The following is a 12404-nucleotide window of genomic DNA, read 5'->3' as shown; positions in this document are numbered from 1 at the left end:
GATGTGCAAGAGATCCATCAGACTGGATCTGAGATTGCCTTATATGCTAGGTATAGATCACCTGTGAGTAATCTGTAGGAGACTGAGTACAGAGACAGTAGCTTAAGGTGATCTGTGTAAGACAGACTGTTCATACCTTGGATTCTCCAAGCATGGAACTGTTGCAAATGCTTGGTTAGGTACATGCTAAAGGAGGCATTATACTCAATGGTGGTTCTGATAAGAGCTGAACAGAGAGTCCCTATTACTTCCTTGGAAATGGATGCCATACCCTTGCTTATAAGTTGTGTAACATAGAATTATTTTCTTACTATCTTGGCTGGGGATGGTTAAATGCCAGATTACTGTCTACATATATTCCCAGGTTCCTAACTACTGAGTCAACTCTTAGGGGTGTTTTATCAATGGAGTAATTAGCTTGGGTGGATGCTTTCCCAAAAGGCACTATAATGCATTTCTTTGCATTGAGTTTTAATCTGTGGCTTTTGCACCAGTCACTTGTTTATGTTAGACCATCTTGTTGGAAGTTGGTGTCATGGGGTAATCTATGATAGCTCCCAATTTATGGTTATCTGTGAACTTAATGAGCCAGAGGCCTTTAATATTAGCCTTGACTGCTGATAATTAGGTGCCAGATATGACTGGGCCCAACACAGAGCCCTGTGGTACTCCCCTAGTGACTGGTATCTTAGTCTCTTGGTGGTGGTGGTCTCACCGATCCTGACTTCTTGGATTCTACCAGTTAGCTGGCAATCCAGCCAGTTATGTAGGGATGCCTAGTGGAGGTGACACTGTCTAAGAAGTCTGCCAGGTAAAGGAGGCCAGACCTTCCTGTAAGAAACCCAAACTAGGATAGGTCCAACGTCTGTAGATTGCCAGCATTTTTGTTGATCATTTCCATGACAATTCGTTCCATGGATCTGTATATTAGACTTGTCAGACTGATGAGTCTATAGTTCCTGCAGTCAGTTGATGACCACTGCAGCCCTTTATTCACCTCGCATGTGACCTGATTTGAGGCTGTAGCTGAAGAGTGCCTGAAGCAGTCCTGCTAGATCATGCTTTAGGCTATTTAGGAAGCAAATCAGAAGAAAAAATTGCAACAGCGCGTGGGGCAAATGCACGGCTCACCAATCACGAAATATACAACAAAAAACACAGAGCCAGCATACAGTGTCCAAATAGAATTGTAATCAATATTAAATCATTACAAAAAAGAAACAAACCGGTTTCGGCAGGAAAAACACAGCCTTCATCAGTGTTGGTTACATACATAGTGGTGACCAAGGTTTATATACACACACATATAAAATCATTATTGATTAATTAAATTCAATCAAAGGTTTTCATTAAGACCAGGTGGGAATAATCCCCCTAGTTTAATTATCCACTTTTTTTCTTTAGTATTGAGAATGGAGTGTAATCCAGTTTTATTGTGCTTACTGCCAACTATTTTATCAATAATAATGAAGGTGAATTTAGCAGAAGCATGTGCTAAGTGGTGTTTGTATAAGGCATTATTTTGCCTTTTGTTCTTGATGTTGCTGATATGTTCAGAAATCCTGATTTTAAGTGGTCTGGATGTTTGTCCTACATAAAATGAGCCACAATGACAGGTGGCTAAATAGATGACCCAGTCGGTGCTGCAGTTTGCAAAAAACCTCAGATCATAAACTACTGGGCAATTTCTGCTTGAAAATTGTTTGGCCTTATTAATCTTGTCGCAGTTGATGCAGTGTCCACAAGGGTAGCAACCTGTCAAGGGTTCCCCTGTCAGTGTTGTTTGGATGGAGTTGGGATCCTGGTGCCTATACCCATGTTTAAAATGATTGAAAAAGGAACCCAAATTCTTTCCCTTCCGAAAGGAAAAAAGACATTTATCTGGTATGAGACTGGTTATGTCTGGGTCATATTTGAGGATATTCTAATGTCTATGCACACTATCCATCAGATGGTTGGAGTTCCTAGCATAAGTGGTCGTGAATCTTAAGATAGGATCTTTGTTCCGTTCATGCTTGTTGTATTTTAACAGATTGTCTCTATCATAGGACTCAACCATATTACTAGCAGCTAGAACATAGCCCATACCATATCCCCTGGTTTTAAATCTGTTAACAAGGTCTTTCCTGTGGGTTTGATAAGAAAAATCATTTGAACAAATACGCTTGGTTCTGATGAATTGAGATTTAGGAATGTTGCGTATGACATGTGGTGGGTGGAAACTAGAGGCATGGAGAATGGTATTGTACTCGGGATGTTTTCTGAAAACCTCAGTGGATAAGGTGTTGTCAGCTAGCTTGGTGACAGCAACATCCAAAAAAGTGATATGTTGATGATCATACTGGATAGTAAATACCAGGCCCCAGATGTTGTTATTTAAATATGTAACGAATTCATGTAACATATATATTTCGCCTGTCCAAACCAACCAGCAATCGTCAAGGTAGCGTCTCCAGATGTCTATGTATGGTAAAAATGTATTATTGGTGGAGTCATAGATAATATGGTGTTCCACAAAAGCCATAAAGAGATCCGCATAAATGGGGGCAAAAGATGCCCCCATAGCTGTACCCTTAACTTGCCAGTAACATTTGTCTAAATAAGAAAAAACATTGCTGGTAAGGACCAGTCTGGCTAATTCTATTAAAAAGGAATTGAAAGTAGATGGATACAGATTAGCCCTATCCAACCAAAAAGCCAGGGCCTCAAGTCCAGACTCGTGTGGAATGTTGGTGTATAGAGCACAAACATCTAGAGTACACAGTAACCAATCTTCCTCAAGTTGGCTGTCCGAAACAATCTGAAGGAAACTGGTGGTATCATGTAGTTGTGATCTTATCATGCCCAGTAATGGTTTAAGATGTTTAGTAAGGAACAATGAAAGAGGTTCTGTAATATAGCCCCTTCCAGAAACAATTGGTCTCCCTGGAGGGGATAGAGGGTCCTTATGAATCTTTGGCAGAAAATATATGTATTGGGTGGATGGATCCTTGACAATGAGTTGTTGTGCAGTGTCATGGGTTATGATACATTCATTTTTAGCCCAGTGTATGAATTTCTCTATGTATTTTTGAAACCTGGGTGTAGGGTCAATCCCCATAAGGGAGTAGTATTTGGGGTCAGACAACTGTCTGTTTGCCTCTTTGTCGTAAGCACACCAGTTCAAGATTACAACCGCACCCCCCTTATCAGCAGGAATAATAACAATGTTGTTATTGTTCTGTAGTTCAAAAATAGCTTGACGTTCAGCTCGAGAGATATTATTGGATTTAAATTGAATATCAGAACCAAAAAAATGAAGATCATTAAGAATGTTGTTTTGAAACTGTTGTACCAGTGGATGCATGGGTGGAACAAAAGATGATTTGTGATATGTAAATCGTTCATTCATATCATGCCCAGAATCCCCAAAAAATAATCTCAAATTCAAAGTTCTACAAAAGGAGGTACAAAAGGAGGTAACATCCTGAGCCAACAAATCCTCAGAAACCATGAAGCCTGGTACAAAAGACAACCCTTTATTGAGGACCAGCAGATGTGTTGGGGATAATACAAAATCAGATAAATTGAGCACATTATTGTTTGATGAAACATCTAATTCTCCATGACCATTTTCAGTAAACTGTCTATGTTGGTAATTTTTCCTGTGTTTTCGCCCCCCTCATTTATATTTAAATCTAAAGGGACAATGTTGGGATTCCGTTTCGGGGAAGGTGACCTAGATGTACTAGGAAATTCACTATCTGTGCCAGATGAAAATTCTTCAGTAGAAGATACCGGTGGATTACCTGTTTTTTTCAGAATGGACCGAGGTCTTTTCCTCTTAGGGGTTCTCTGAGCCCTGGGAGTGAATCTAACCTGTTTGGTATTGGTTGCAAAAGGATTATTGCTAAGATAATCCCCTTCATCCCTCTGGAATTTTTTCAACTTCCTGGTCCGTAATTGTTCCTCTAAGATTTTGAGATCATTAGCTACTTTATTTAACTGTGTGTTAAAAAATGTTTCCCCCTCAAAAGGTTTAAGTTCACCCACAAGCCTTGAAACTGTTTGAATCTCAGAATCAATGATTCTGTCATGAAATTTGGATAGGGTTTCAACAAAAGAAATAGAGGCTTGCTGCTGGATGGCGGACCACTGGTCCATAAGTTCCTGATCTGGATTAGAGACTAAGGGTTGAATCCGTATTCTCAACCCTCTAGGAGTGATACCTTTTGCAAAATAGGCCTTAAATAATTTCGAATGCCAGATATTGGAACGAAGTGTTTTGAGATGACCAAATAGGTTCTGAAATGCTACTGTGCATTTAGTTTCTGAATTGCTCTGATCCATAGTCTGGATTCTATCAGATGAATTGTGACCAAAGTCTGAACTACAGAACAATAACAACATTGTTATTATTCCTGCTGATAAGGGGGGTGCGGTTGTAATCTTGAACTGGTGTGCTTACGACAAAGAGGCAAACAGACAGTTGTCTGACCCCAAATACTACTCCCTTATGGGGATTGACCCTACACCCAGGTTTCAAAAATACATAGAGAAATTCATACACTGGGCTAAAGATGAATGTATCATAACCCATGACACTGCACAACAACTCATTGTCAAGGATCCATCCACCCAATACATATATTTTCTGCCAAAGATTCATAAGGACCCTCTATCCCCTCCAGGGAGACCAATTGTTTCTGGAAGGGGCTATATTACAGAACCTCTTTCATTGTTCCTTACTAAACATCTTAAACCATTACTGGGCATGATAAGATCATGACTACATGATACCACCAGTTTCCTTCAGATTGTTTCGGACAGCCAACTTGAGGAAGATTGGTTACTGTGTACTCTAGATGTTTGTGCTCTATACACCAACATTCCACACGAGTCTGGACTTGAGGCCCTGGCTTTTTGGTTGGATAGGGCTAATCTATATCCATCTACTTTCAATTCCTTTTTAATAGAATTAGCCAGACTGGTCCTTACCAGCAATGTTTTTTCTTATTTAGACAAATGTTACTGGCAAGTTAAGGGTACAGCTATGGGGGCATCTTTTGCCCCCATTTATGCGGATCTCTTTATGGCTTTCGTGGAACACCATATTATCTATGACTCCACCAATAATACATTTTTACCATACATAGACATCTGGAGACGCTACCTTGACGATTGCTGGTTGGTTTGGACAGGCGAAATATATATGTTACATGAATTCGTTACATATTTAAATAACAACATCTGGGGCCTGGTATTTACTATCCAGTATGATCATCAATATATCACTTTTTTTGGATGTTGCTGTCACCAAGCTAGCTGACAACACCTTATCCACTGAGGTTTTCAGAAAACATCCCGAGTACAATACCATTCTCCATGCCTCTAGTTTCCACCCACCACATGTCATACGCAACATCTCAATTCATCAGAACCAAGCGTATTTGTTCAAATGACTTTTCTTATCAAACCCACAGAAAAGACCTTGTTAACAGATTTAAAACCAGAGGATATGGTATGGGCTATGTTCTAGCTGCTAGTAATATGGCTGAGTCCTATGATAGAGACAATCTGTTAAAATACAACAAGCATGAACGGAACAAAGATCCTATCTTAAGATTCACGACCACTTATGCTAGGAACTCCAACCATCTGATAGATAGTGTGCATAGACATTGGAATATCCTCAAATATGACCCAGACATAACCAGTCTCATACCAGATAAATGTCTTTTTTCCTTTCGGAAGGGAAAGAATTTGGGTTCCTTTTTCAATCATTTTAAACATGGGTATAGGCACCAGGATCCCAACTCCATCCAAACAACACTGACAGGGGAACCCTTGACAGGTTGCTACCCTTGTGGACACTGCATCAACTGTGACAAGATTAATAAGGCCAAACAATTTTCAAGCAGAAATTGCCCAGTAGTTTATGATCTGAGGTTTTTTGCAAACTGCAGCACCGACTGGGTCATCTATTTAGCCACCTGTCATTGTGGCTCATTTTATGTAGGACAAACATCCAGACCACTTAAAATCAGGATTTCTGAACATATCAGCAACATCAAGAACAAAAGGCAAAATAATGCCTTATACAAACACCACTTAGCACATGCTTCTGCTAAATTCACCTTCATTATTATTGATAAAATAGTTGGCAGTAAGCACAATAAAACTGGATTACACTCCATTCTCAATACTAAAGAAAAAAAGTGGATAATTAAACTAGGGGGATTATTCCCACCTGGTCTTAATGAAAACCTTTGATTGAATTTAATTAATCAATAATGATTTTATATGTGTGTGTATATAAACCTTGGTCACCACTATGTATGTAACCAACACTGATGAAGGCTGTGTTTTTCCTGCCGAAACCGGTTTGTTTCTTTTTTGTAATGATTTAATATTCATTACAATTCTATTTGGACACTGTATGCTGGCTCTGTGTATTTAGGAAGCAACAAAGGATATTGTCGGGGCCCACGGAAGCTGTGTTTTTGGCCTTAGTGAACACCTCCAGGACTTGCTCCCTGTTGATAGGTAGGTTGAATATGCTAGAAGAGATTTCACATGGGGTAGTAAGGGTGAAGTTAGAGCTAAATTTATAACCCAGTAGATTTGGTATGTCACCATGGTCAGTAAAGGTTGTGACATTTACCACCTACAGAGTATTACCTTTAAGGTTCCTCACATAGATGAAGAAAGCCTTGTGACTGTCCTTAGCCTGGGAGGCAACCCTGACCTCGTAATTGGCCTTGTTGAACTTTATTAGACCTTGTAGTTTCTTGTTTATTCGAATAAGGAAGCTCTTGTCTCTATGAAAGTTGCTGTTTCTGATTTTGGCCATGACTAAACACCTATAGTGCGACTTACACCAATGCCCTGTATTAGCATCTATACAAATGTATTGACTCAGCCGTACCTGATAGGATCAAAACAAGATCCTCAAGAAAGAACAAGCTTGCCTGGTGGACATCTGCCATTAACAGGTTATACAATAACAGAAAGAAACTGCTGTTCAAGAGCAGGAAGAAATGGTTTCTGACTTGGAAGCATTCCCTCCTAGTCTTAAACAAGCAAATAAGACATCTCATAATGCACTCAAAAGCTAATGAATCTAAATTAGCCTCCTTTGCTAACAATAGCCATAAGGCCTTCTTTAGCTATGTCAGCAACCTTAAAGGAAAAACCCAGATCTGCACAGAACTGGTTGTTAATAGCACCACATATACTAAACCCACAGAAATAGCCAAACTGATAGCAACGGATTTAGTGAAAACTTCTCCCCATGTCCCCACCAAATATACCCCAACACATCCCTACCACCCGCTCTCCACCTAGTATCTCCAAGAAGCAGGTCATAAATGCTCTCCCCAAAGCCAGAAACACAGCCTCTATGTGGCCTGATAATATCCCAGGCTGCATTCTAAATGGATTAAAACAGGAACTAGCTGGACCGCTGGGTACTCTTTTTAACCACAGTCTAAGCATTGGTTTTGTACCTGCTGAATGGAAAACAGCAACCATCATCCCGTTACATAAATGAGGCACCTCCACAGACCCTGGGAACTAAAGACCCATAAGTCTAACCAGCCTAATATGCAAGGCCAGGGAAAGAATAATCATGGACCTTATCAGCAAAGATATAGGAGACCTCTAAATGCTAGACTCAACCCAGTTTGGCTTCATTAAAGGGAGAGCTTGCCTCTTGAACTTGATGGACTTCTTTAAGACAGTCGGCAAAACCATGAACAAAGGCAAATCCATGCATACAGCCTGCCTGGACCTGGCCAAGGCCTTTGACATTACTCCCCACTCAGGCATCATTTATAAACTCACCCAGCTGGAGATTAACCCATATATTGTCAGAGGGGATGCAAAGTGGTTCACCGATAGAATGCACACAGTCAAAATAGGTGACTCTACCTCCACCAGCTGACCCATAACCAGTGGCATGCCACAGGGATGGGTGCTAGGCCCCTACTGTTTGTAATCTACTTCTTGGATGTACAGGCTAAAACAAATGGCCTATGGCTGACAAAGTTTGCTGCTGATGATTGCAAACTGAGTACAGTCACTGAGTCCCCAAATGATGTCAACATCTGACAAGAGGGACTTACACAGACAAATGACTGGTGCCAAAGTTATGGGCTAAAACTCTATGCAAAAAATGCATTATCATCCCCTTCAGCAAGGGTAATATCCCTGTAGATTACCACATTAATATCAACACCCTAAGCATGCAAACAGTGGTGAGAGATTTGGGCACATAGGTTGACAGCAACCTTGCCTTTGACCACCACACCCCCACAGTGGTAGGAAAGGCTTTCTATGTTGCCCACCTTATTAGTAAAGACACTGCATCCAGAACAAAAGAGGATATAACTCTCTTGTACTCCTCATTCATCAGACAAATAATAGAGTACAATTCTACTTTTGGTAAGTACCTTACCAGGCACCTACAGCAACTGGGAAGACCTCAAAGGTTTCTTACAAAGAAAATTCAGGGTCTTAAGGTCTTCAGCATATGTCATATGTTGACAGAGTGAAATCACTGTCACTATACTCTGTGTCTTACAGACTACTCAGAGGTGACCTCTGCCTTGCATATAAAGCAATCTCAGATCCTGCTCTAATGGAAAAGCTGCACATTCATAAATCAAATGGCATAATATGCATTCACTCTAGGGAACTCAACCTAGTATGTGACATCAACAGGACTTGCTGGAGAGAGAGAGATGTTTCACAGAGGTCACCTCTGTGAAAGGAACAAAGTTCCAATTCAGGTAAAGCAGAGCCCCTCGCTGACCCAATTTAAGTGTAATTTGGAAGATTGGATGGGAAACTGCAAATTCACCCTGGGAGTTTCACCTGTGTCCATCTTGGACAGGGGCAGTAGTTGACTTAGTTCCACTTAATACCTTGATATTCTTGGGAACTGGGGTTGTACTTGGCTAGGCTTGTAAGGGCCCTAGGACCATTAGCCTAGTAACCTCCTATGATCCAAAGATCCTAATATAAGAGCAACCTAGACCAGTGGATGGGGAATAAAAAATTTACACCAGGCCTGGCATCCATGTCTCTTATGGACAGAAGTAACTTATAAATGCATGGCCCTCAATGTACTCTTTGGATACAAGGCATCATTATTCTTTCAGGAAAACTTGGCTAGGCTTAGAAAGGCCCCCAGGTCAACCGCCTGGAAACAATCTATGAATCTGAATATAAATCTAAGAAACTAGATAAGCAACATGAGTAAAGCAAATCCATAAAGTAAATACATATCATTGCACTTACGCTTGTTTTTGTGGACCAGATTGTGTCTAGGAAGGGTCTACTTAGCTGATTAACATATAAATAAATAAGGCAATTAAATGTTTTTTTTTTTTTTTTTTTTTACAATGTGGCCAGGAGGTAAAGAGGAGTCACCTCAGCTACCACTTAGGGATAACCAGGCTCACAATAAAATATCAACTTCCAACCCATCCTGAAGGCATACAGAGATGAAACTCTGACTATAGCCCAGATTATCAGTGCTCAGTTAGTGGCATGGAAGTCTTAAGGACCATGTAGGGAGGGGAGAATGAGTATGACTGGCTGATACCAGCTTGCTTATTCTCAGGAAGAAAGAAGCTGCTAGGCCCACAGTGCTGCCATCACCTAGCAGTGACTGAATGACATTCACTAAAAGTCCATAAGCAGTCTAGGCTAGCCTTCTTCAACGGGCTTTCTAGCTGACCTGCTCCCTACCACCAAACTCTCTCTCTGTTGAGGAAATGGAAGGCTAATAAAACTTCCTGGACAGGGAAAAATGGGTGATAGGGCTCTTGGGTCTTCTATTTTCATGGAATGAATCAGTGAAGGTGGTGAAGCCATCAGACAAGGTACATCAGAGGTGGGGAGCAGGAGAAAAACAGTTGTTGAGCCCCAATGTTAGGTCAGAGGTTCACTCACAATCACTGAAAACAATCACTTTTTGTAGAAAAGGAGAGAGGGCATATCTGTCCAAAGAAGCATAAAAGTACAGGACACCAGCCACAAGATGCCCTCTTCTCCCATTAAAAGTGAAGTGGCAATTTGAACTAATAACTGGTTGGGATGTGGTCAGCAAAAAAAAAAAAAAAAAAACACTTACAGAAAACACCCAGAGGTGTAGCCCTGTAATATCTTCATTAGGTATACTTAAAGTGATCTACAGAGAATTAAAAGAGGGAATCTACTGATGTCATATCCTGAGCAGCTAAAAACTCACAGTTAGAGCTCAGACTAGATTTGCAACAGCATTAGTGATCTGAACGACAAATCCAATCACATACAACAAGAACATGCAATGCAAAGCAAAAATGATATACGTATGTAATAAGATATACTATGAACATAAAATCTGTTTAGTAACTACTTACATTCCAAATCTCCAGGCCATGTGTTCATTGGAAATCCAGCTGTAAAAACAATTGCATCTTATTAACATATGAAAAACTGAAGTTACAACTAAAGAATATATTTTCCTGTGGACCCCTTCTGTAAGGGCACCCAACAGAAACAGGATTTATTTATTTATCAATTAACACAATTTTTCAGCAGGCTTGAGATCACAAAATATATGTCTTAAATCACACAGCTCTAAATGATTACTATCACATGCTACCAACCATGTTACAAAATGACAGTTGGAAATATGAAATAACAGTGCTGATGTTTGATGTAGGCATTTGTATTTATAAGGCTGCATCAGCAGGTAGCACTGTTACCTCACAGCACAAAGCTCACTGGTTTGATTCTTGGTTGGGGCTCTTTCTGTGCAGAGTCTGCATGTCCTCTTTGTGAACACATGGGTTTTCTCTGGATTGTCCAGTTTCCACCCACATCTGAAAGATATGCACTTAGTGGACTGGGCACTCTAAGCTGGCCATAGGTGTGAGTATGCATGTGTGGCACAGATGGACAACCCCAGCAGGACTAACTGCACAGCTGTGTGAACATTTGCTCTAAATGACTGTCACCCCACAACCCACGTGCAAAAGAAATGGGAAAAAGGGGTTATGTTTGGATGGATCTGAAAAAAACAGGTACAAAGTATTGCTAGTAATCCAGCATTTTCCTTCTTCCTTTTCTTTAATAAACAGTGAGTGGGTTTGTATCACAAAGCTCGAATAAGCTTTTCTGGGATAATAGTTATCATGCAATTCTATGATTCACACTTCATAAAATGTCACTGTGTTTTTTTTTACTATATTTAATCAGCTTCTGGTCATTACATAACTGCACTATAGAAATATGATGCACATTTAAGGGGCAGAATAGGATAAGTTCATAGAATAGATAAAACAATTCTGTACACACTCATAAGCATTACAATAAAAGCAGAAATGACAATAGTTCTGTTTAAAAGCAGAGCAACAGAGAGTTGAGCAGAAGGCATTAACTGATTTAAAGGAAAACGTGGTCAAAGTAACAAAATTACACATTTAATGACTGGAAAAAGTTTGATGAGCTCATGTTTAATGTCTAGGAAAGATAAGAGACCTGGAAATATAATACAAACAAATTCCAAACTTTAAATAGAATACATAATTTCATCAATCAAAGATGAGACAAGAATCAGGCCAAGTCACAAACATTTTTATGATGCTTTCTGCTTTATTATAAATCCCAACCTGTCTCCACTTACCTCAAAAATCAAAATAAACCCCAAAAATAACCAGGGACAAAGACCATAAATCAGGGACATTTCTGTATGACAGAATTCATTTAGATCAGTAGTGTCCAACCCGCGGCCCATGGGCCGCATGCGGCCCTCAGAGCTCTTCCATGCGGCCTCCGACCCTTAAGTTCAAATTTAACTTTTTTTCTGTTTTTTTTTTACGTGCCCACGACCTTTAACTGGTGTGTACATGCGCCAAAAGCACCCTTCAATTAGTTTTTCATGCCAATATAGGATTCTGTGTATTCGCACCAAAGAAGAGCTGAAGAAGGAAGATTTGTCGATTCTGCCCAAGAAGAGTTGACGAAGAGGGATTTCTCATTTAATACATGTACAAAACAGCATCTCCTGACTGCATTAACAGGTAAGCTAGTATAGATAAAGACTGTGCTGGAAAAAGGAAAAGAGTCATGTGCATAGGTGTGTAGGGATTAACCAAAAAAAAAAAAAAAAAAAACACTAAAGGGGAATTTCTGTTTGCAGAGGGGTGGTCTTGCATTAACTAGCATATCAGTTTTTGTTCTTTTGTCTCTTGGCTAGTGCACATAGCATAGTTTATTTTTTCCAGACCGAATTGTATGAAATCTGGAATTTGTTACCTGAATGTGACAAAAAAATGGAATGATAAAAATATATGCAAAGACAAGTATATACTTATGCAAATATCACCGATTTTGTGTTCTTATTTCCATGGCATAATGTCACTATTTCCATA

The 12404-nt window shown here is 39.9% G+C and overlaps 1 protein-coding gene across 3 annotated transcripts in view; it reads right to left on the bottom strand.

The window, feature by feature from the left end:
- The window catches only part of LOC122802621 (cyclic AMP receptor-like protein A), a 3720933-nt gene that overhangs the window by 1139391 nt on the left and 2569138 nt on the right, over nucleotides 1-12404 (bottom strand). For all 3 annotated transcript variants that reach the window (XM_044072312.1, XM_044072313.1, XR_006364962.1), the window contains one exon: nucleotides 10389-10427. In XM_044072312.1, the coding sequence (XP_043928247.1) occupies nucleotides 10389-10427 (39 nt within the window). The remainder of the gene's footprint in view (nucleotides 1-10388; nucleotides 10428-12404) is intronic.

The sequence above is a fragment of the Protopterus annectens genome, chromosome 5.part0 (assembly GCF_019279795.1).
Source record: "Protopterus annectens isolate FY-2018-M chromosome 5.part0, PAN1.0, whole genome shotgun sequence".
NCBI lineage: Eukaryota > Metazoa > Chordata > Ceratodontiformes > Protopteridae > Protopterus > Protopterus annectens.
The sequence above is the reverse complement of the archived record's forward strand: the minus strand, read 5'-3'. Positions and strand labels throughout refer to the sequence as shown.